Genomic DNA, 24,848 nt, shown 5'->3' on the forward strand with positions numbered 1-24,848 from the left:
TTGCTACTTTTGCATTTGACAAATCAGCCCTCTCAATTGGTCCTGACAGAGAGCAGATCTCCTATAATCTTCATTCAGCAGCAGCAGGGTATAAATCACCCCGGCTAAGTTCCCCAGAGAGCACAGTCTGTCTACAAATCAGCTAGTGTCGCCTAGACCCAGCCTAGAGAAAGGAATAGTTTTCCTCTGCAGTGTGTGAGTGGCATTGAGATCCTATCATTTCTGGTTTCTATCACTTCTAACATTTCTAATCCTACAAATTCCATTGAATTATGTGGTGAGTGGTATGAACACCTAACAAGATCCTTATCCACTTGTGATGGTCTTTAGGCAGCATCCAGCTGCTTACTGTCTAGGCTAAGCCAAGCATGCACATATCTGACTATAAGCCATTCAAGAGCGGCAGACTATCGTTTTCTAACCTTATCTGACGGTCAAGAAATCCTCTACTCTTTGGAGGTTACCTGGTCCATTTAGCAGACAGACCTGGGTTCAAATACTATTTTAATTAATTTCTAAATACCTATCTGGGCTTGGTTGAGCTTGCCTGGCTTAAATGGACCAAATGAATTGTCCCAAAATGGCAAATCTTGTCCACCTGTCACTCAAGGCAGGCTAGAGTAAATGCTCAACGTATTTTACAAGTAGTCTTTTTTCGACCAATTGACTGGTCGAAATTCTAAAACGTGTATTTTTCCATAAATATAGGCACACCCTCGGTGTTTTAATAAAATAAAATCATTTTAATAAAAAATAAAAAAAACTGTTCCCGGCCTTCCTCCTCCCACTTCTGCCATTATGCTCCCAAAGTTGCCAGTAATAGGCTACACCAGGGGTTGGCAACCTTTTCCATTTGGAGTGCCAATTTATCTTATCATTTCTACCGATCTGCGTGCCAGTTATGATATTCATATGTACATTGCTCCACAACAATTTCATTTATTTTATAATAAAGCCTTGGTAGCTTCTAATTTTCATTCATCAGAAATTATTTTATTTAAATAAAAATTAAGTAACTTTATTGCCATTCCCAACTACATTACCAGTCAACAATTGACACACCTACTCATTCCAGGGTTTCTCTTTATTTTTACAATTTTCTACATTGTAGAATAAAAGTGAAGACATCAACACTATGAAATAACACATATTGAATCATGTAGTAACCAAAAAAAAGTGTTAAACAAAAAATCTTTTACATTAGAGATTCTTCTTCTCTAAAAAAAAAAATAAAAGCCTCGTTGACAGCTTTCACACTTGGCATTCTCTCAACCAGCTTCATGAGGTAGTCACCTGGAATGCATTTCAATTAACAGGTGTGTCTTCTTAAAAGTTAATTTGTGGAATTTATTTTCTTCTTAATGCGTTTGAGCCAATCAGTTGTGTTGTAACAAGGTAGGGTTGGTACAGTATACAGAAGATGGTCTTTTACCAAATAGGGCTAAGTCCATATTATGGCAAGAACAGCTCAAATAAGCAAAGAGAAATGACAGTCCATCATTACTTTAACCTTTCTGGCACAGGCGGGTCGCTAGCGCCAAAATCAAATTACAAAAATAGTAATAATAAACATTCATGAAAAAACAAGTGTTTATACATCAGTTAAAAATATTAACTTCTTGTTAATCCAGCCACTTTGTCAGATTTCAAAAAGGCTTTACGGCGAAAGCATAACATGCGATTATCTGAGGACAGTGCCCCGCATACAAACATTTTCCAACCAAGCAGATGAGTCATGAAAGTCAGAAATAGCAATAAAATGAATCACTTACCTTTGAAGATCTTCATATGGTTGCAATCAGAAGGGTCCCAGTTACACAATAAATGGTCGTTTTGTTCGATAAAGTCCATCTTTATATCCCAAAAACTCCTAATATATACATCCTAATAGTATCGGTAAAGTTTGTCGAAACATGTCAAACAATGTTTATAACTTATCCTGAGAGTGTCAATTATCTAAATTATCGATAATATTTCAACCGGACAATAGCGTATTCAAAAGAAAGAAAAAAGAACGAAGCAAACCAGTACTGCATGCTTCCCCAGTCCCCTAACCAAAAAGGTATTTTTCTTTGTCTTTTTTCAGAAAACAAGCCTGAAACCATGTCTAAAGACTGTTTACATCTAGTGGAAGCCATAGGAACTGCAATCTGGGCCCTAACCAATTATATAGTCAATAGGCATTCAATGGAAAACCACTGACATCAAAAAAATCCCACTTCCTGAATGGAATTTCTTCGGGTTTTTGCCTGCCATATCAGTTCTGTTATACTCACAGACATTATTCTAACAGTTTTAGAAACGTCAGAGTGTTTTCTATCCAATTATACCAAGAATATGCATATCCTAGCTTCTGGGCCTGAGTAACAGGCAGTTTACTTTGGGCACGTCATTCATCCGAATTTCCAAATACTGCCCCGTCACAAAAAAGACATGAAGGTCAGTAAATCCGTAAATCAGCCCAAATAAATGCTTCACAGAGATCAAGTAACAGACATCTCAAAATCAACTATTCAGAGGAGAGTGCGTGAATCAGGCCTTCATGGTTGAATTGCTGCACAAAAAAAAACTACAGGACCCCAACAAGAAGAAGAGACTTGCTTGGGCCAAGAAACACAAGACATGGACATTAGATCGGTAGAAATCTGTGCTTTGGTCTGATGAGTACAAATGTGAGATTTTTGGTTCCAACCACTGTCTTCGTGAGACGCAGAGTAGGTGAACGGATGATCTACGCATGTGTTGTTCCCACCGTGAAGCATGGAGGAGGTGGTGTGATGGTGTGGGGGTGTTTTGCTGGTATTTAGAATTCAAGGCACACTTAACCAGCATGGCTACCACAACATTCTTCTATTATTCCACAATGTAGAAAATAATAAAAATAAAGAAAAACCCTTGAATGAGTCGGTGTCCAAACTTTTGATTATATACAATACCAAAAGTAGACTACATAAAGCCAACAAATAAAAACATTGCAGCCTGCATGCAGGTAGAAAATATCATGATAAAAATAAATCACATTGGCTACACATGGCCTGTATGCAAGGAACTTGAAACACTGTATCAACTCGGTCCAGCCAGAAGCTCATGCTAATAAACTTGCAACATTGTATAAAATATTCTGTCCCCTCAGAGTTCTGTGCCAGTGAGCTCTGGACAGACACAGTTGTAGGCTATTTGATCCAAGGATAAGTAGTAATCAGGTAGGCCTATTTTATGATGTTACCACCGGATCAGAGTACAACATTTTTTTCTCCCTTTCATAATGAGTGGTTATCGAAAGGGAGAAACCTGGAAAGATTTTTTAAATAGGCTACATTGAGGAACTATTGTCATTCTCAATGGATGTAAAAAACAGACTTTGTTTACTTGCTGTTTGTGTTGAAGAAAACATTTCTTAGAGAAGCTCCACAGCTCATTAGTGGTGGTGAGTTTAGACAATCAGAAATACTATCAGATCCCCCAAATGGGAACATTTATAAGCCTGCATTTGCTCGCAGGCCAGGTAGCCTAGGCCTACTTCTATGCGTAATCAGGTGCGTGTCCTTACTTAACATTGACAGGAGCGCTCCAAACAAAACACAATGAATAAATTGACAACTCGTAAACAGAATGAAATAAATATAAACTTATTTCTCACAAGTGTAGCCTAGGTTGTGCGCTCTGCAAACAACATGCCCACTCCGACAATGAGAACATTAACCTGTTGGGGATAGGGGGCAGTATTTGCACGGCCGGATAAAAAACGTACCCGATTTAATCTGGTTACTACTCCTGCCCAGTAACTAGAATATGCATATAATTAGCAGATTTGGATAGAAAACACTCTAAAATTTCTAAAACTGTTTCAATGGTGTCTGTGAGTATAACAGAACTCATATGGCAGTCAAAACCCTGAGACAAATCCTAACAGGAAGTGGAAATCTGATGTGTGGAATCACTTTCAAGCTTTGCCATTGAAACACACAGGGACTTAATAATCATTTAGCACTTCCTAAGGCTTCCACTAGATGTCAACAGTCTTTACAAAGTGGTTTGGGTCTTCTATGGTAGAAACTGACCCAAAGAGAGGCTTGGGAAGTTGGTAACAGGGGGAAGGCCATTACTACTATGACGCGGGCGCCCATGGGAACCCTTTTGTTCCGAAACGTTTAGTAAGACAATGCAATCGTCCGCTTTGAATATTATTGAAGCTCTGGTTGAAAAAGGCCCTAAAGATTTATGTTATACAACATTTGACATGTTTGAACGAACGTAAATATATATTTTTTGCACATTCGTGACGACAAGTCCCGCGCGCTTCAGTACATTATGAGTAGCCTTCGGAACGCGCTAACAAGAAGGAGCTATTGGGACATAAATTATTAACTTTTTCGAACAAAACTACATTCGTTGTGGACCTGGGATTCCTGGAAGTGCCTTCTGATGAAGATAATCAAAGGTAAGGGAATATTTACAATAGTATATTTGATTTTAGATGGTTCCAAGATATCGCTAACATGTATCGCCTTGCCTATTTTTCTGAGCATACCACGTCGTTTATTGCAAAGTGCGATTTCCCAGTAAAGTTATTTTTAAATCTGGCAATGCGGTTGCATTCACGAGATGTTAACCTGTTATGGCTAGGGGGCAGTATTTTCACGGCTGGATAAAAAACGTACCCGATTTAATCTGGTTACCACTCCTACCCAGTAACTAGAATATGCATATACTTATTACATATGGATAGAAAACACCCTAAAGGTTCTAAAACTGTTTGAATGGTGTCTGTGAGTATAACAGAACTCATTTGGCAGGCAAAAACCTGACAAGGTTTCAGGCAGGAAGTGGCCTGTCTGACAAGGTGTCGTTCTTCTTGTCTCTGTTTATTGAAGAGTGAGGATATTAGCTGTCCCGTGACACTTCCTACGGCTGCCATAGGGTCTCAGAAGGCGGTAAAAAGCTGAATCGTGGCTTTGCAGGCTCTGGCTGAAAAAAAGTAGCGCGTTTGGGTAGTGGCTGGTTACAGTACTGTGAGACTCAGGCTCGTGCCCGCGTCGACCGAAAGCTTTGTTTACTTTCCTCTGTTTAGCTAAAAGGAGATTCCCGGTCGGAATATTATCGCTTTTTTACGAGAAAAATTGCATAAAAATGGATTTTAAACAGCGGTTGACATGCTTCGAAGTACGGTAATGGAATATTTCGATTTTTTTTGTCACGAATTGCGCCATGCGCGCGATCCTGATTTACCATTTCAGATAGTGTCTGGGACGCACGAACAAAACGCCGCTATTCGGATATAACGATGGATTATTTTGGACCAAACCAACATTTGTTATTGAAGTAGCAGTCCTGGGAGTGCATTCTGACGAAGACAACAAAAGGTAATCAAACTTTTATAATAGTAAACCTGATATTGGTGAGTGCTAAACTTGCCTGGTGTCTAAATAGCTAGCCCGTGATGCCTGGGCTATGTACTTAGAATATTGCAAAATGTGCTTTCACCAAAAAGCTATTTTAAAATCGGACATATCGAGTGCATAGAGGAGTTCTGTATCTATAATTCTTAAAATAATTGTTATGCTTTTTGTGAACGTTTATCGTGAGTAATTTGGTAAATTCTTAGTGAATTCGCTGGAAGTTTGCGGGGGGTATGCTAGTTCTGAACGTCACATGCTAATGTAAAAAGCTGGTTTTTGATATAAATATGAACTTGATTGAACAAAACATGCATGTATTGTATAACATAATGTCCTAGGGTTGTCATCTGATGAAGATCATCAAAGGTTAGTGCTGCATTTAGCTGTCTTCTGGGTTTTTGTGACATTATATGCTAGCTTGAAAAATGGGTGTCTGATTATTTCTGGCTTGGTACTCTGCTGACATAATCTAATGTTTTGCTTTTGTTGTAAAGCCTTTTTGAAATCGGACAGTGTGGTTAGATAAAGGAGAGTCTTATCTTTAAAATGCTGTGAAATAGTCATATGTTTGAAAAATTGAAGTTTTTGTAATTTTTGACGAATTTGTAATTCGCGCCACGCCTATCATTGGATATTGGAGCAGGTGTTCCGCTAGCGGAACGTCTAGATGTAAGATAATAAATAATATTATTATTGAATGCATTAACAGAAATTACAGTAACCAAACAAACATTGTAGATTAGAAGTTATGGTAATTAACGGTAAATGTACTACTGGTGAGGCATCCCTGCGGCCTATGCAATGGATTAGTCTACTGAGACAGGCATCAATCAAGACATGCAATAAAACATTACTTATTTTGTTGCAACTGATCGAGTACAAAATTCTCGGTCGACCAACAGCCTATTGACCAAACAATCGACCATTCAACTAACTGGGATCAGCCCTAAAGTTTTTAAATGTCAAATAGTATTTGAACCCAGGTTCACATTTTCAGCTCATCTACTGAATGCAAATCTACTCTGACAGAAGAGGGGAATGCAATAGTACGATATCTCCTACTGAGCCCAACCCACAGTGGGTCAAGACTGTCTCCTGCATTCTGACATGAGTGTTTTATGCCTATGAACTGTCTGCCAGAGTCAATTACATTCAAAACTACCGCAGACCTTTGATTTAGAACAATGCCAATCGTTTTCTGGAGAACTCTCCAATGAATTCATGATCAGAATTCTAATTTAACTAACTCAAACTGAAATTAAACCACTGCTTGGGGATTATCAAAGCAATCGGGAACTGGAACAGTATTAATATGAAAACCCAAAGAAAAAGCTTTTTATAGTTGTCGGTCCCCTCCACCTCTCACTCAATTTATAGTCAGTGACATTGCCAATGTGAATGATTTAAACCCTGCAAGCCTCAGTGTTTCCTTCCTCAGTGCCAGCTGAGCTGCTCTCTCCATTCTGTAGTGTCTATCTACTAGAGGTCGACCGATTAATCAGAATGGCCGATAAATTAGGGCCGATTTCGAGTTTTCATAACAATCGGTATTTTTGGCTGCCGATTATTTAAAACAATTTTTGAATTAATATATTTTTTTTTTACACCTTTATTTAACTAGGCAAGTCAGATTAAGAACACATTCTTATTTTCAATGACGGCCTAGGAACGGGGGTTAACTGCCTTGTTCAGGGGGGGGGGGATTTGTTTTTGCAACCTTCGGTTACTAGTCCAACGCTCTAACCACCTGCCTTACATTGCACTCCACGAGGAGCCTGCATGGCAGGCTGACTACCTGTTACGCGAGGGCAGCAAGAAGCCAAGGTAAATTGCTAGCTAGCATTAAACTTATCTTATAAAAAACTATCAATATTAACATAATCACTAGTTAAACTAGTAATATCATCAACCATGTGTAGTTATCTAACGTGTCCTGCGTTGCATATAATCGATGCGGTGCCTGTTAATTTCTCATTGAATCACAGCCTACTTCGACAAATGGGTGTTGATTTAACAAGCGCATTTGCGAAAAAAAGCACTGTCGTTGCACCAATGTACCTAACCATAAACATCAATGCCCTTCTTTAAAATCAATACACAAGTATATATTTTTAAACCTGCATATTTAGTTAATATTGCCTGCTAACATGAAATTGTGTCACATTTCTAGCGTTCATTGCACGCAGAGTCAGGGTATATGCAACAGTTTGGGCCGCCTGGCTCGTGGCAAACTAATTTGCCAGAATTTTACATAATTATGACATAACATTGAAGGTTGTGTAATGTAACAGGAATATTTAGACTTAGGGATGCCACCCGTTAGATAAAATACGGAACGGTTCCGTATTTCACTGAAAGAAAAAACGTTTGTTTTCGAGATGATAGTTTCCGGATTCGACCATATTAAATGACCTAAGGCTCGTATTTGTGTGTTTATTATATTATAATTAAGTCTATGATTTGATAGAGCAGTCTGACTGAGCGGTGGTAGGCAACAGCAGGCTCGTAAGCATTCATTCAAACAGCACTTTCGTGCGTTTTGCCAGTAGCCCTTCGCTGTGCTTCAAGCATTGCGCTGTTTATGACTTCAACCCGGGTGGGTATAATTTGTGGAACATTCCAACAGGAATCTACTCCAAAAACTTCGTAAATAACAAGGTTGCCAAAAAACAACGCATACAAAGTTGTATTGCGGCAGAATAAGATACCGGGTACTGCTCTCTCCTCCTCCTCCCCTGCTCTCTCCTCCTCCTCCCCTGCTCTCTCCTCCTCCTCCCCTGCTCTCCTCCTCCTCCTCCCCTGCTCTCCTCCTCCTCCTCCCCTGCTCTCCTCCTCCTCCTCCCCTGCCCCTCCTCCTCCTCCCCTCCTCCCCTCCGCTCTCCTCCTCCTCCTCCCCTGCTCTCCTCCTCCTCCTCCCCTTAATCCCATCTGAAACTAACATGCGTCCCAAATGGCACCCTATTCCCTGTATACTGCACTACTTCAGACCAGTGCCGTTTGGGATGTACCCAGGACACAAAGGCAACACAAATATGAGTCATAATGTAGCTCAGTGCTGTAATGTAATTATTCTGTCACATTTTCTAAAAATGTTCTTTGTTTGTCGAGTTTCTGGTTGGGGCTTCAAAAGAGCAATGTCTTGTTTGAACATGTTATCTCTGCTAATATTGCCTTGGTTTTGGAAATGGCCTGAAATGGGCTACTGTTGGCCCTGTGTGTCTAGCAGCCACGGTCTCCGAATAGGCTGCTTTTGGCCCGACATGTACACTATATATACACACACAATAGTATGTGGACACCACTTCAAATTAGTGAAGAGAAACAAATGGCAGAAGAATGGCCTTACTGCAGAGGTCAGTGACTTTCAACGTGGCACCGTCATAGGATGCCACCTTTCCAACAAGTCTGTTCATCAAATTGCTGCCCTGGTCAACTAAGTGCTGTTATTGTGAAATGGAAATGTCAAGAAGCAACAACGGCTCAGCCGCGAAGTGGTAGGCCACACAAGCTCACAGAACGGTACTGCCGAGTGCTGAAGCACGTAGCATGTAAAAATTGTCTGTCCGCGGTTGCAACACTCACTACCGAGTTCAAAACTGCCTCTTGAAGCAACGTCAGCACAATAACTATTCGTCTGGAGCTTCATGAAATGGGTTTCCACGGCTGAGCAGCCACACACACAAGCCTAAGATTGAAGCATTGCGAAGAGCTGCTGGCAAACGCAGTAAAGTGCTGTTTGAATGAATGCTTATGAGCCTGCTGGTGCCTACCACTGCTCAGTCAGACTGCTCTATCAAATCATAGACTTAATTATAATATAATAACACACAGAAATAGGTCATTAATATGGTCAAATCCGTAAACTATAATTTCAAAAACAAAACGTTTGTTCTTTCAGTGAAATACGGAATCGTTCCATCCATAAGTCTAAATATTGCTGTTACATTGCACAACCTTCAATGTCATAATTATGTAAAATTCTGGCAAATTAGTTCGCAACGAGCCAGGTGGCCCAAACTGTTGCATATACCCTGACTCTGCGTGCAATGAACGCAAGTGTGTGACACAATTTCCCTAGTTTAATATTGCCTGCTAACATGAATTTCTTTTAACTAAATATGCAGATTTAAAAAAAAATACACTTCTGTGAATTGATTTTAAGAAAGGCATTGATGTTTATGGTTAGGTACATTCGTGCAACAATTGTGCTTTTTTCGCAAATGCGCTTGTTAAAATCAACACCCGTTTGTCGAAGTAGGCTGTGATTCAATGTTAAATTAACAGGCACCGCATCGATTATATGCAACGCAGGACAAGCTAGATAAACTAGTAATATCATCAACCATGTGTAGTTAATCACTAGTTATGTTAAGATTGTTTTTATAAAGATACGTTTAATGCTAGCTAGCACTTTACCTTGGCTGCACTCGCATAACAGGTAGTCAGTCTGCCACGCAGTCTCCTCGTGGAGTGCAATGTAAATCGGCCATGATCGGTGTCCAAAAATGGCAATTACCGATTTGTTATGAAAACTTGGGAAAAAAATAAAAAAATAAAAAAATAATAATAATAATAATAATTTTTTTAAAAAATACAAAAAAAAAAAATAAAAAACTAATTAAATCGGCCATTCCGATTAATCGGTCGACCTCTTGTGCAGAAGATGAATGGTGCTAGTAGAGATACTGGGGTGCAAATGAGCAAAAAAATAAATAACCATCTTTGACGTACCCCACATGACTCTCTGTCTCTGTAGTTAGTATTCTGCCACTATGACGTACCCCACATGGAGATGAGGTAGTTGGGTGGGCTATTTACAGATGGGCTATGTACAGATGCAATGATCGGTAAGCTGCTCTGACAACTGATGCTTAAAGTTATTGAGGGAGATATGAGTCTCCAGCTTCAGTGATTTTTGCATTTTTTCCCCATCATTGGCAGCAGTGAACTGGAAGGAAAGGCGGCCAAAGAGGAGTTGGCTTTGGGGGTGACCAGTGAAATATACCTGCTGGAGCGCGTGGTATGGGTGGGTGCTGCTATGGTGACTAGTGAGCTGAAATAAGGCGGGGCTTTACCTAGAAAAGACTTATAGATGACCTGGAGCCAGTGTGTTTGGCGACGAATATGAAGCGAGGGCCAACCAACGAGAGCATACAGGTTACAGTGGTGGGTAGTATATGGGACTATTGTGACAAAACGGATGGCACTGTGATAGACTACATCCAATTTGCTGAGTAGAATGTTGGAGGCTATTTTGTAAATGACATTGCCGAAGTCAAGGATCGGTAGTATAGTCAGTTTTACGAGGGTACGTTTGGCAGCATGAGTGAAGGATGCTTTGTTGCAAAATAGGTAGCCGATTCTAGATTTAATTTTGGATTGGAGATGCTTAATATGAGTCTGGAAGGAGAGTTTACAGTCTAGCCAGACACCTAGATATTTGTAGTTGTTCACATATTCTAAGTCAGAACTGTCCAGACTAGCGATCGGTTGAAGAGCATGCATTTAGTTTTACTTGCATTGAAGAGCAGTTGGAGGCCACGGAAGGAGTGTTGTATGGCATTGAAGCTCGTCTGGAGGTTTGTTAACCTCACTAGGGTAGGGGGCAGCATTCAGAATTTTAGATGAAAAGCGTGCCCAAAGTAAACTGCCTGCTACTCAGGTCCAGAAGCTAGGATATGCATATAATTGGTAGATTTGGATAGAAAACACTAAAGTTTCCAAAACTGTTAAAATGTCAGTGAGTATAACAGAACTGATATGGCAGGCGAAAACCTGAGGAAAATCCATCCCGGAAGTGCTATTATTTTGAAATGCCTGTTTTTCCCTTGAAAGCCTATCCACCATACAAAGACTTATGACCCAGTTCACGATCCCTATGGCTTCCACTACACGTGGCCAGTCTTTAGGCATCGTTTCAGGCTTTTACTCTGAAAAAAATGAGGGAGAAACACCACTTTCAATGAGAGGACAGTGGAAATTTCCAGACATGAGTCCTGCGTGTGACCGGGAGCGTGCCATTCTTGTTTTTCCTTTTCTATTGACGAAGCTATTGTCCAGTTGAAATATGATCGATTATTTATGACAAAAACACCCTGAGGATTGATTATAAACATCGTTTGACATGTTTCTACGAACTTTTATGTTACTTTTTTGATTTTGTGTCCGTTGTGACCGTGCTTTGTTCCAATGGATTACTGAACAAAACGCACCAACAAAAACGGAGGTTTCTGAATATAAAGAGGGACTTTATCAAACAAAATGAACATTTATTGTGTAACATGGAGTCTTGGGAGTGCAACCATATGAAGATCAAAGGTAAATGATACATTTTTTCGCTAATTCTGACTTTTGTTACTCCTCTTCTTGGCTGCTAACTGTTTGTAATGATTTGTCTGCTGGGCGCTGTTCTCAGATAATCGCATGGTTTGCTTTCGCCGTAAAGCCTTTTTGAAATCTGACACAGCGGTTGGATTAACAAGAAGTTTATCTTTAAGCTGGTGTATAACATTTGTATCTTTTATGTATGTTTATTATGAGAATTTCTGTTTTGTTGAGTTTTACGCTCTGCAATTTCACCGGATGTTGTTTGAGACAGTGGATTACTGAACAAAACGCAGGTTTTTGGATATAAAGAGGGACTTTATTGAACAAAACAAACATTTATTGGGTAACTGGGAGACTTGTGAGTGTAACCATATTAAGATAAAAGGTAAGTGATTAATTTTATTGCTATTTCTGACTTTTGTTCCTCGTCTACTTGGCTGGTTACTGTTTAATGATGTGTCTGCTGGGCTCTGTTCTCAGATAATGGGATTAAGGTCTGGAGATTGTCTAGGCCACTCCAGGACCTTAATGTGCTTCTTCTTGAGCCACTCCTTTGTTGTCTTGGCCGTGTGTTTTGGGTCATTGTCATGCTGGAATACCCATCCACGACCCATTTTCAATGCCCTGGCTGAAGGAAGGAGGTTCTCACCCAAGATTTGACGGTACATGGCCCCGTCCATCATCCCTTTGATGCGGTGAAGTTGTCCTGTCCCCTTAGAAGAAAAACACCCCCAAAGCATAATGTTTCCACCTCCATGTTTGACGGTGGGGATGGTTTTCTTGGGGTCATAGGCAGCCTTCTTCCTCCTCCAAACACGGCGAGTTGAGTTGATGCCAAAGAGCTCCATTTTGGTCTCATCTGACCACAACACTTTCACCCAGTTGTCCTTTGAATTATTCAGATGTTCATTGGTAAACTTCAGACAGGCATGTATATGTGCTTTCTTGAGCAGGGAGACCTTGCGGGCGCTGCAGGATTTCAGTCCTTCATGGCGTAGTGTGTTACCAATTGTTTTCTTGGTGACTATGGTCCCAGCTGCCTTGAGATCATTGACAAGATCCTCCCGTGTAGTTCTGGGCTGATTCCTCACCGTTCTCATGATCATTGCAACTCCACGAGGTGAGATCTTGCATGGAGCCCCAGGCCGAGGGAGATTGACAGTTCTTTTGTGTTTCTTCCATTTGCGAATAATCGCACCGTTGTCACCTTCTCACCAAGCTGCTTGGCGATGGTCTTGTAGCCCATTCCAGCCTTGTGTAGTTCTACAATCTTGTCCCTGACATCCTTGGAGAGCTATTTGGTCTTGGCCATGGTGGAGAGTTTGGAATCTGATTGATTGATTGCTTCTGTGGGCAGGTGTCTTTTATACAGGTAACAAGCTGAGATTAGTAGCACTCCCTTTAAGAGTGTGTTCCTAATCTCAGCTCTTTACCTGTATAAAAGACACCTGGGAGCCAGAAATCTCTGATTGACCCCCTCTCAAAAACTTATTTCCCTCATTAAAATGCAAATCAATTTATAACATTTTTGACATGTGTTTTTCTGGATTTTTTTGTTGTTATTCTGTCGCTCACTGTTCAAATAAACCTACCATTAAAATGATAGACTGATCATTTCTTTGTCAGTGGGCAAATGTACAAAATCAGCAGGGGATCAAATACTTTTTTCCCTCACTGTATGGGTCTAGTGGTCATGGTCTCAAGTCTATTACGTAGAATTGTTCCAGGTATTTTGTCAGTGAGCGAGCTATACTGCAGGCTAAGAAGTAACCACGTGGCCAGGCTCAATCGCTACTGCATATGGAGGGAAAGTCGACTGGGGACGTGATTTGGTCTGCAGTATTGAACATTGAAATCGAATCTATTTCTAGGGTAATGACATTGTTCTGGGAATATTCAATGTCTAGTAGTGAGTGCGATCTGATCTCACCTGAGACAACCTACAGGCGTGAGTCCATGTGAACCATTGAAAGTCATTGAGCCACCCTCCAGAGTGTATTGTATAATAACACAGATAGCCCCAGCTGCCTGCCTGATATTTATTTTCACACTACCTATTCATACTGTATCTTCGCTCCTGTGAGTCACTGTGGCATTCTGCAAAGCTAAACAAGGACACAAAAAGTCCACCTTAAATATGGCAAGAGATGGACTGGTTTGATTTATGTACTTAATCTGCCATATGCAAGGAGGACTTCGTGTCCTTGTTTAGCCATGCAGAATGTCACAGTGACATGAGAGAAGAGATATTAAAATGCTTTAAGGCATAAATGTAAAAAAGATATGACAAAGAATGTTCCCTCTACAATATACTTTATTTTTCCCATTCTATTCTTAATGCACTTCACATGATTTCACCTCTGTTCATCCAGATTGGGCATAATCCCTAGTCATGATGGGAAAATGACATAAGATGAATTAGTATTCATAAACAGAGTAGTAGTAGTAGTAGTAGTTGTGTCCTTTTATGTTTTTGGTATGTATTAAAAGCCCAAATATAATGTTATTTCCATCTGGTTACTGGAATGTTGATTTACCGATCAACATTAAAATGTTAAGTCAAACAGATTCATGCATTACAGAGTACAGCCTAATGAATGATTGATAATACACACTAATATCCCTGATATCAGTAAATCATGAAGACTTAAATAGAATTGATTCAAATGATTCCCATTGATCAGGGTTGTGTGACAGCGGCCGGGAATCAGTTAGGCTTCTATTCCAGTGCCTGAGTAACTAAATTATTGGTCCCCTGACTTGCCTAGTTAAATACATTTAAATCTTCATTTGAGGATGTGGTTGAAATGATCTTCATAGGATATAAGCGTCCCTGGGAACAGAACTCTGCAATGGAAAATATAAGTCTCTCAAAAATAGTAACCTATCATTCAAATTCTCTCTTCAGAATAGGAGGATTCAAGAAGAGCAAAGATGGTTTCAGACATGTCAAGTAGTCTATCAGCGTCCTCTTACGTTACCTTACTTTTTTAAAATCTAATATTAGAAACAGGACATGCATGACATCCTAGATGGTTCAAGCGTAACCATGGTTTGAGAGAGAGTACTGTGATGAGCTGTGAGAGTGAAGTGAGTTATTGAACATACAGTATACCTACGACACCAGAGGTGTTATTCACAACAACAGCTGAGAGAGAGATGGAGCAGAGAGATTGAGAGACAGAAAGAAAGAAAGAGCGAGAAAGAAATATGCTAGAGAGAAAGAGACAGAAAGAGCGCGAGAGAGTCAGTCAAACACAGTGAATAAAGCTGGTCCTCCCAGTGCCAGCAGCACACCACATCATCAGATAGCCTAAAACATCTTACTGACATGTCAACAGGATTTCATCTTCAAGCCAGCGCTACTCTGACTACTTGGGGGCACGCAGCTATGCAAGACGCACACAGCACAGCAGACAAGTTTTGGAACCTCTAAATCTAACATTTGGTCATTCTTTTGTGACACGATAAGATCTGAAAGCTGCTGACAGGCAGCAAGCAGGCCAGTTAGTTCACCATGTGTGACGTCAGTCGATTGACATTTTCCATTCACTTCCATACAACAAAACACTGGGCCAGGAAATACATGAAAAAACATATTAAGGTTTCTTAATGTTTAAATCAGATCTTACTTCAAATATTTTTTTGTGTAAAAAAAGCCCTAAGACTGCCAGTCTAACAGCAAGTCCATGCACTTCCTTTTGAGGCTAAAGCCAAGACCTCTGTACGACAAGAGGCAGGTGAGATGAAGAAACCAAATTCGGTCTCGCTCCCAAAACCAACGCCTTCGGGGAAAGAAACAGAACTGCTCTGGTCGTGTTGCCCCGGTTACGCTCCACAGCATCTAATAAACCTTGGCAGCTAACCTTTTCATTCATCCATCTCTCCTACCTCTTATCTCTTCTCCCCCCTTTCATCCACCTCTCCTCCTCTTGGGGTATCAGCAAAACAACAAATCTCCACAGCGACAAAGCAATCGATTTCTCCCAGAAACGTTCTCTTCTCTCAACACTAAATGTCAATCCCCTTATTCTCAATGATCATTGATAGCCTTTTAATTGTGCTTCTGGTATTCCAAGTGGCATCTCTTCCAAGAAAAGCTGGACAAAGCCTGGTTTCCTTGAACAGTCAGAGGTTGCATCCTATTCCTACCCAAATTACTGGAGAAACAAACCCACATATATCTGAATTTTAACAACGGAGCCTCCCTCTGGCACAGGGACAAAAAGTCACCCAATGGTCTGAAACTGCTTCACTCTAAAACATAATGCCAGAAACTATTTCTCTGTAAAAACAGTATTTTTTGGACATATAGCCATAAGGTGAGAGTATGTGCAGGACAGCAGTGCAAGCCCAGCACATCTCTTTTAAGGAGCAGAATACTATACAGCTGTAGTGCTCTCTTCTACGGCACTATAATCAGGTTATAATCTCCATTTTACAGCCTTAATGGAAGCCTGCGCTCGCCTCTCAGTCATTCTATCCACAGCAGCACAGAGCTCACAGACCCAGGTTGAGTCCCAAATGACACCCTTTTCACTATATAGCAAACTACTTCCGACCACCCTTTGAGCTCTGGTCGAAAGTAGTGGACTGTAAAATGGAAAGGGGTGCAAATTAGGACACCCCAGTCTGTCATTGCTACCTGTGCTTAAGAGCTTACAACAGGGTCGTTCCATTTCATTTCAGCAAGCCATGACACACACCCTCTCAGACTGTTCTGAAAAGGGTTTCTGTAGTTAGAAACATAAGAATTCCTGCAACATTATCTTGTTAACCTTTTAGGGACAGACATTCCGCTAGCGGAACGCCTCACCAATATCCAATGGTAGAGCGTGGCGCGAAATACAAATACCTCAAAAATGCTATAACTTCAATTTCTTAAACATATGACTATTTTACACCATTTTAAAAGACAAGACTCTCGTTAATCTAACCACATTGTCCGATTTCAAAAAGGCTTTACAGCGAAAGCAAAACATTAGATTATATCAGGAGAGTACCCTGCTAAAAATAATCACAGCCATTTTCAAAGCAAGCATATGTCACAAAAACCAAAATCACAGCTAAATGCAGCACTAACCTTCGATGATCTTCATCAGATGACAACCCTAGGACATTATGTTATACAACACATGCATGTTTTGTTCAATCTAGTTCATATTTATATCAAAAACCAGCTTTTTACATTAGCATGTGATGTTCAGAACTAGCATACCCACCGCAAACTTCCGGTGAATTTACTAAATTACTCATGATAAACGTTCACAAAAAACATAATTATTTTAATAATTATAGATACAGAACTCCTTTATGCAATCGCGGTGTCAGATTTTAAAATAGCTTTTCGGCGAAAGCACATTTTGCAATATTCTGAGTAGATAGCTCAGCCATCACAGGCTAGCTAATTTGACACACCAAGTTTGGTGCTCACTAAACTCAGAATTACTATAAGAAAAATTGGATTACCTTTGCTGTTCTTCGTCAGAATGCACTCCCAGGACTTCTACTTCAACAACACATGTTGTTTTGGTTCCAAATAATCCATAGTTATATTGAAATAGCTCCGTTTTGTTCGTGCGTTCAGGTCACTACCCGAAGGGTGACGCGCAAGCGCATTTCGTGAGAAAAATTCAAAATATTCCATTACCGTACTTCGAAGCATGTCAAACGCTGTTTAAAATCTATTTTTATACTATTTTTCTCGTAAAATAGCGATAATATTCCAACCGGGCGACATTGTATTCATTCAAAGGCTGAAAGAAAAAAATGGAGTACTCTCATGGACGCGCATCTCCAGTGTCACTGTTCCCAGGCTGACCACTAACAAATTATCCTGCTGTTCTTCGCCCAGAGACAGCAGACACCCCATTACACTTTCTGGCGCCTTCTGAGAGCCAATGGAAGCCTTAGAAAATGTCATGTTACAGCACAGATGCTGTATTTTCGATAGAGATGCTACAGAAGGACAACAAATTGTCAGACAGGGCACTTCCTGTATGGAATCTTCTCAGGTTTTGGCCTGCCATATGAGTTCTGTTATACTCACAGACACCATTCAAACAGTTTTAGAAACTTTAGAGTGTTTTCTATCCAAATTCTAGTTTCTGGGCAGGAGTAGTAACCAGATTAAATCGGGTACGTTTTTTATCCGGCTGTGAAAATACTGCCCCCTATCCCAAACAGGTTAAAAGACATTAAGCCTAACTGATTGCACCCAAATTGGCTATTGGTCATGTAAAATAACCCATGAGCACCAACATGTGAAGTTCATATGAGCATGTCAAATTGGGTGTCAAATGAAAGCTACATGTTTAGCATACACACATATACATACACACATATACACACATACACACATACATACATACATACATACATACATACATACATACACAGTTTAACCATTTTCCATCCTAAAAATGTAGAATTAGCAAAGGCTTCTGGTCAAACAGATAGAAAAAGTATTAGTCTTCAAGGTATTAGAAATACATCAACACACAATAATATTGAAGACCCCTGCCAGCTAATATGAATAAATTGTTCTGCCTTCTGTAAGTTTAAGAAACATTGCCTTATGCCTTGAAATTCTGTTACCAAACAAAAACATATCTTTAAGATCATTTCTAATTTCTCTCATGAGGACGGAGGATAATGAAAGCTCACAGAGCTAACAAGTAAAGGTAGACCTATGAATTAGTGCTTTTACTGATATCAATTGTGTTTATGAATTATGTGATTAAAACTCGACATTCCAAAAAAATGGTAACGGAATTTCTGCAATTGAATTGGCTACAATGGGATATCATAGTAGTCACAAACAGTTGGATTCACAAGGTTGGTCAGCACAGTAGAGTAGAGTTCAGTACATTACAGTACTTTATTGAGCTCTACTGTGCTGTACTTTGATGTACAAACTTGTGAAACAGACGCCAATGACTGGATCAGATTTGGTCTTGCCCGGACCAATCAAATTTAGTCTTGCAGAGCTCATTAAAATAATAGCCAGCGTGTAGAATAATTACCAAATATGCAAAGGAGGATATTGCATATTTCTACCTTTGTACCTATTTAGGATACATCAACATGAGGAGAATGACATTCATATCCATAATTATGCATTTCTGTGTAGTACAGATCAGGAACACATTATGAAATTCCGTTACCGCAATTCCGTTAACAGGTGTAAATCCACATCACTTACTGTATTTCATTAACCAAAAGTGTTTTAAGGTCAATGTGTCATGTCATAGGTGACACCCTATTCTTTCTGCAGATGTCGTTGAATCTTAATTCGGTGCAAATCTTTTTTGAAAACGTGGACACAAAAAAAAAAAAAAATGAGGAAGATTTTACCAAAATCATTTTACTAAACTCTGCATCTGCACAGTTCTTCCAGTAAATGTGTTTTTGTAAAATGATCAGTGTAAATTGTTAAAAGTCGTCCTTGTGCGTAGAGTTGTATGATTTATTAACTTTGAAATCAATTTTTTTTTGTTTTACACTGACATCTGAGTCATTTCAACTTAGAAGGACTCACATAATACCCAACATCTGATTTGGACCAAACATCCATTATGTTTGACAAGTAGTATGAAGCTGCAGCTTGGAGTATTGTTTATTCATATTATGTAATGTATTCTCAGGGAATTTGACTGTTTTTTCCCCCCCGTCAGAGAAATTAGCCATTAAAGCACCATGCTCTACCAACTGAGCCACACGGGAAACTCTGACCATTGACTTGAATAGGGATGCCCATTCACAGAATCTATTTCTGTGGTTTGTCTGACAGGGGGAATGTGTTACAGGACAGCCTAGAACAGGGTTATCCAATCCTATTTCTGGAGCGCTACCCGCCTGTGGGTTTTCGCTCCAACCCAAGTTGTAACTAACCTGATTCAGCTTATCAACCCATTTTTTAAAAATCAGGTGTGCTAGATTAGGGTTGGAGCAAAAATATACAGGGCACAGTATCCCAAAAGCATCTTAAGACTAAACTCACCGTTACAACCTTCGTAGGCGCATCGTTAAATCTCCAAGCTGGTTTCCAAAACCATCATTAGTAAAGTTGCACTTTAAAACGCTTGTTATTTCCCAACTGCCTCAGACCAGTCGTAGAACAGAAAAGTGCCCTATTAGATGCATTTTTGCCCTTTATACACAGAAGATCTCTGCTGGTTTCTCTGACAGGGGAAACGTGTCACAGGACACTGGAATGGACATAGTACCTCTGACCAATGACTTGAATAGGGGGTAGTCTCGCTGACAGGGGGAGTGTGTCACTGAACAGCTTGCCTACTGAGAGCCAGTTTCCATTTCACCAGTAAGATAAGATACTTCACGGGTGACAATACATGACCTCCACTATACTCAAGTGTGTGTGTGTCCGTCCAAGGGTCTACATATGGATGATATGATGCATGGTATCATTGTAATGCATTTTGCAGTCGTGTAGTCCAGGCTTGTAACCTAATAAAGGTTCCCGGCCTTCTGGTAATCATGCAATATAGTCACTAGTCAGTAACGGCCATTTATATATGGCTCTGGTAATTACTGTTTAAGTGTGAGTGTCCACAGACATTCCATAAGTCACATCTTATCAGGTCATCCCCAGCCAGATGCGTCACCCCCCTCCCCCAGGGGTAATATGTCAGTGTTTGAGGTACACCATTTCAGATACATAGAATTTATTGAAACATGACCCAAATATATAATGTGTAGTCTGTGATATGCACTATGAATTGAGATATCCCCAAAAAACTGAAGGGGGAATTAAAAACAAGCCTCACAGAAACCACAGGTGCTCTGAAGTTGCGTGCTTGAACACAGAACATTCACAAATGGGAATACACACCAATTGAAATATCCCTTTTAAATTCTAAAATAGCCTATGGTCAGAAAACAGTAATATTTTAATGTGTTGGTGTGGACCTATCATATGTTACTATATATTAGGGAACGCGGTAACATCTGCAAATATGTTTTCATTGACAGCATATGACATCATCCACATCAACTTTAATAAATGTGCGCAAAACATGCGCCGACTTCATATTAAAAGTGTTGTTCTTACCTGGCATGCAAGCACTCATAGAAACGAAGATTGCAATGACAGCAACCTGGGTTAGAAGCGTAGCGGCGGGCCTGTGATCGACCCCTCTTCTCGGCGATAGCATGCTGCAAAGCGCTCCTACAACTGATAGAACAGAGTTGGGGGTCGGTCATACCCCCATCCCCTTACTACAGAAGGAAGCTCAGGAAATGTGTTCAGCTTCTGTAAATATGTAGTCCGAATGCGGAGTAGCGCTCAGTTGCAGTTATTAGATTCGGTAATAGAGCGATGATGAACGATGTCGTCTCCTCTGTGTTTTGCGCAGGATCCCATTGAGTTGAGCGCTATATTGGGTGAAGCTTGAAGAAACGACGGTGAGGGCTGTTATTGCTGAGCTGTCGGTCTTTGGTGAGAGCGGTACGTAGACGATGTCGTCAGGACGCTCTCCTAATCCGTTTTAACGTACGCAGAGCCGCAATTACAGGCAGAGGTTTTACTCCGCCCACGAAAATAATACCACGAAGTGAGGAATCTTTGTATGGAGGTCTGTGAGTGTCGAATTTGGCACCAAAACATTTATTGCTAATTTGCTACGTGAGGTTTATTTGATCGAATACAAGTTTCGTAATGGTTAGGTTGTTACAAATGCACTGATATAAGTGGACGCACGTGGCATTTTGGCAACTTTGAAAAAATACTTTATCAGAGTTGTGCCTCTTTTCATAGAGATAGAGGACTCATCATGGATATTACCCGTTTTAGTATGGACGTTGCCAATGAGGGCTTCCACTATTTTAAAGTAGTCACCTGGGTGGGGATTCCTATGAGTTGTGCGCAATCAACCAATGAAGACAAATAAAACTGACAACATTAAAATGGAGATAGCCTTAATGGTGCTGCCCATGCGGTCATAGACGCTATAATGTCACAGATACAAAGATGAGTCCTCTATCTCTATGGCGTACCTGCTCTCTCCTTGGCTAGGATGGTCCCATCTGATCTCGCCTCCTACCGCCTGCGTTCCATCTTTGAGAACATGTATTTCCATTGTTAGAGCAGTCACTTGGCTATCTAGTCAATATAATAGACAGTACAGAAGAGGAAAATACAAAAAGGTGCATTTTCATAAGACACTAGACTATTGTGTCTAGTGCAGGGCAGTGTTGCCAACTCCTCAGTAAGGAAAGTAGCTATTGGCTGTCCTAAAAGTCGCTAGAAGTCGCTAAATGATGTCATCGCCTAATTTGCATAATTGGCCATGTGCATGTCATTGTGATGGACGCTGTAGGAGAGAGGAATAACGTCATGGGAGAGACAAAAAATGAGTAAAAAACACCCTAAATATGTTAACTACAAATGAACTTTCTTCTGTCGATTCTTTTTTTTTTTTTTTTTATGTCGCAATTCCAACCCTCCTCCTTTATCCGGGCTTGGGACCGGCAAAAGTGACCCAAAACAGAGACTATGGCAGAGTTACTTAGTTTTTTATTCAATTTTTTATTTAATTTTGTTTTTTAATGTAGTTTTCTTGGTTTGGTTTTTAACTTTATGGTCCACTTAGGAGCTTACAACAAGTCACAGTAAAACAGGAACATTTTTACCATAACATTTTTTACATTTTTTTGTATACAGTCTACATTAACAATCTAAATGGACCAAAAAGAGACAATAGAAAAAACTGGCAATGTGATAAAATTATGGTAACTAGTCTGGCCCTAATTCAGGTTAATTGTTTTTTTTAAATGTAAGCCAGGGAGGGATCAGCCAGTGGCGGCTTCCCGCATGCGCGATTCATTTGCAGTCTGGACCTGGAGGGGTGAACATCTCCTGCTCTGACTGCAGCACGAGGACTGGGCCACCTGTGAGTGCTTTGGGACGGGGTGGGGCCCACGGCAGCACCCGCTGCTTGTTGAGAAGAGTAAGAACGATACGTGCTTTCATGTCAGAGTCTCCAAAAGTCTCCAATAACACCAGAAAAAGTCACTAGATTTGTCGCTAGTCGCTTTTTTGAAAATGTGTCGCTAGAGGGGTCTGAATACTCGCTAAATAATTGGCAACACTGGTGCAGGGATCATGAACTACATTTAGCCCCAGGACAATTTTTAATTGAGCGGATGGTTAGGGGGCCTGAACATAATTACAAATAGTTTGTGAACTGAAAATTGACCGCAAGAAGCAGACACTAAAACAATAACCTCAAACCTCATAAATATAGTGAAACATTTGTTATAATTTTTAGACAAAAGTATACTAAATATATTAACGTCACCAAATAATTGATTAAAACACTGTTTTGCAATTAAGGTCTACAGTAGCCTCAACAGCACTCTGTAGGGTAGCGTCATGTGGTAGCCGGAGGACAGCTAGTTTCCGTCCTCCTCTGGGTTCAGTGACTTCAATACAAAACCTAGGAGGCTCATGGTTCTCACCCCATTGTATAGACTTACACATAAATGATAATTTTCGGAGGATGTCCTCCAACCTGTCAGAGCTCTTGCAGCATGAACTTACATGTTATCCACCCAATCAAAGGATCAGTGAATTAATCTAGTACTGAAAACATAAGCTACTGCTAGCTAGGACTGCAGTGGATAAAATGTAGGGAAAGACAGTTTTGAACAAATTTATTTAACAGTGAAGCGAGAGAGCACTATACTTAGTTGTATTTTTATCACTTTTCAAACACCTGGCTCAAAACAGAGGGATGCTATGTTAGCTAGCTGGCTGCAGCTTTCCAACACTGGAACTCTTCCAAGTCAAGGTAATCTTTTGGTTTTAATTTACTGCCACCAACTGAAACTGTACTGCATGATTGTAGCGGGTTTACGAATGCGTTAGTTCTAGCTGATTGAGGACCTTTTATTACTGATGGGTTTGTTTTTTATGACAGTGTTTCTTTCTGCTTGCATTTTGTGTTTATATTTTGATGTTTTTTTCTGTAATTCAGGGCTCATCTGTAAAAGAGGCCTTCATCTCAGATTGACTCCCTGATAAAAAAAAAAGTTAAATAAAATGGTAGACATGTTGAGTATGACGTTAATAAGGTCGTTAGCTAATATGATGACAATGCAGGCTATGGGTAGCGGTTATATGGTTTGGCTTGGAAAGGTTTTTTTGCCTGGTCAGACAGCTGTGTTGTGCACCGAAGTCCATAAGCGAAGGAAAAAGGTGAGAGGAGAGCGAGTAGATGCGATAAGCAATGTGTTCATGCTGTTTGAATGTGGCTGCTATGAAATTGAACTGTGTTTGCATGTGATTAGGGCTGTATTCATTCCACCGATTCGATTGAAAATGGAACGAAGATACCTGAATTTGTTCAACAGAAACTCTCGTTTGCAAATGTTGGACTAATGATTTCATCCTAGATCAGCTAGATGCAGGCAAGTGTGCAAGGCGGTATTGAATGTGTCACCGTCGGTCACCTTGAGTACAAAAATGTCTCTTGACCTGTGCACCTACGTTGTACTTTAATTCATAGGCTAGGTTGTAGCAATGTCATCATGTAGTAGCCTGAACCCATCGATGTTACATTTGAGCTGGGTGAATGGAATATGAATGACAGTCATCCAATATGCTGTAATAGAAATAAGGCCGTCCTTATGAAATAAAAATCGCCCTCCCTCATTTTAAAATGTCGCTGACTGCCACTGATTTGTATACGATCACGTCGCTCTACTATGCGTGGGAATACTTTAACAGATTTCCAAAATTAAAATCTGTTAGAGCTAATTTGCTGGTGTTTTTACAGTCTTATGTCTAACAATTTTTGTAACCCACCGGCCACCAGTTGGGGAACCCAGTTCTAGTGCCTTACCCCAGTTCTGAGAGAAATTGTGTTCATAAATAGCACTTTGCTATTTTTTCCAAGGATGAAAATAATCTCTATTAGTGCATATTGATGATTCATACATCAAGTGCATATGACGTGACACCAAGGTTACATAATAAAAGGCTAAAATAGGAGATCCAAAACATTGAACAAAGGTCTCTTGAAATATTATCTAACGTTTTTAGAGGGATCTTTCATTTGGTTCATGGAAGATCGCTATTTAATGTAGGTTATACATACT

The 24,848-nt window shown here is 40.1% G+C and overlaps 1 protein-coding gene across 2 annotated transcripts in view; it reads right to left on the minus strand.

Annotated features, from left to right (window-relative positions):
• Window positions 1-21,246, minus strand: part of LOC106580627 (neural proliferation differentiation and control protein 1) — a 39,883-nt gene extending 18,637 nt beyond the window's left edge. For both annotated transcript variants that reach the window (XM_045703334.2, XM_045703332.2), the window contains exon 1: window positions 20,800-21,246. In XM_045703334.2, the coding sequence (XP_045559290.2) occupies window positions 20,800-20,902 (103 nt within the window). In that variant the 5' untranslated portion in view covers window positions 20,903-21,246. The remainder of the gene's footprint in view (window positions 1-20,799) is intronic.
• Between the last annotated feature and the right edge of the window lie 3,602 nt (window positions 21,247-24,848).

This window comes from Salmo salar, chromosome 20 (assembly GCF_965601325.2).
Source record: "Salmo salar chromosome 20, fSalSal1, whole genome shotgun sequence".
Taxonomy (NCBI): Eukaryota; Metazoa; Chordata; class Actinopteri; order Salmoniformes; family Salmonidae; genus Salmo; species Salmo salar.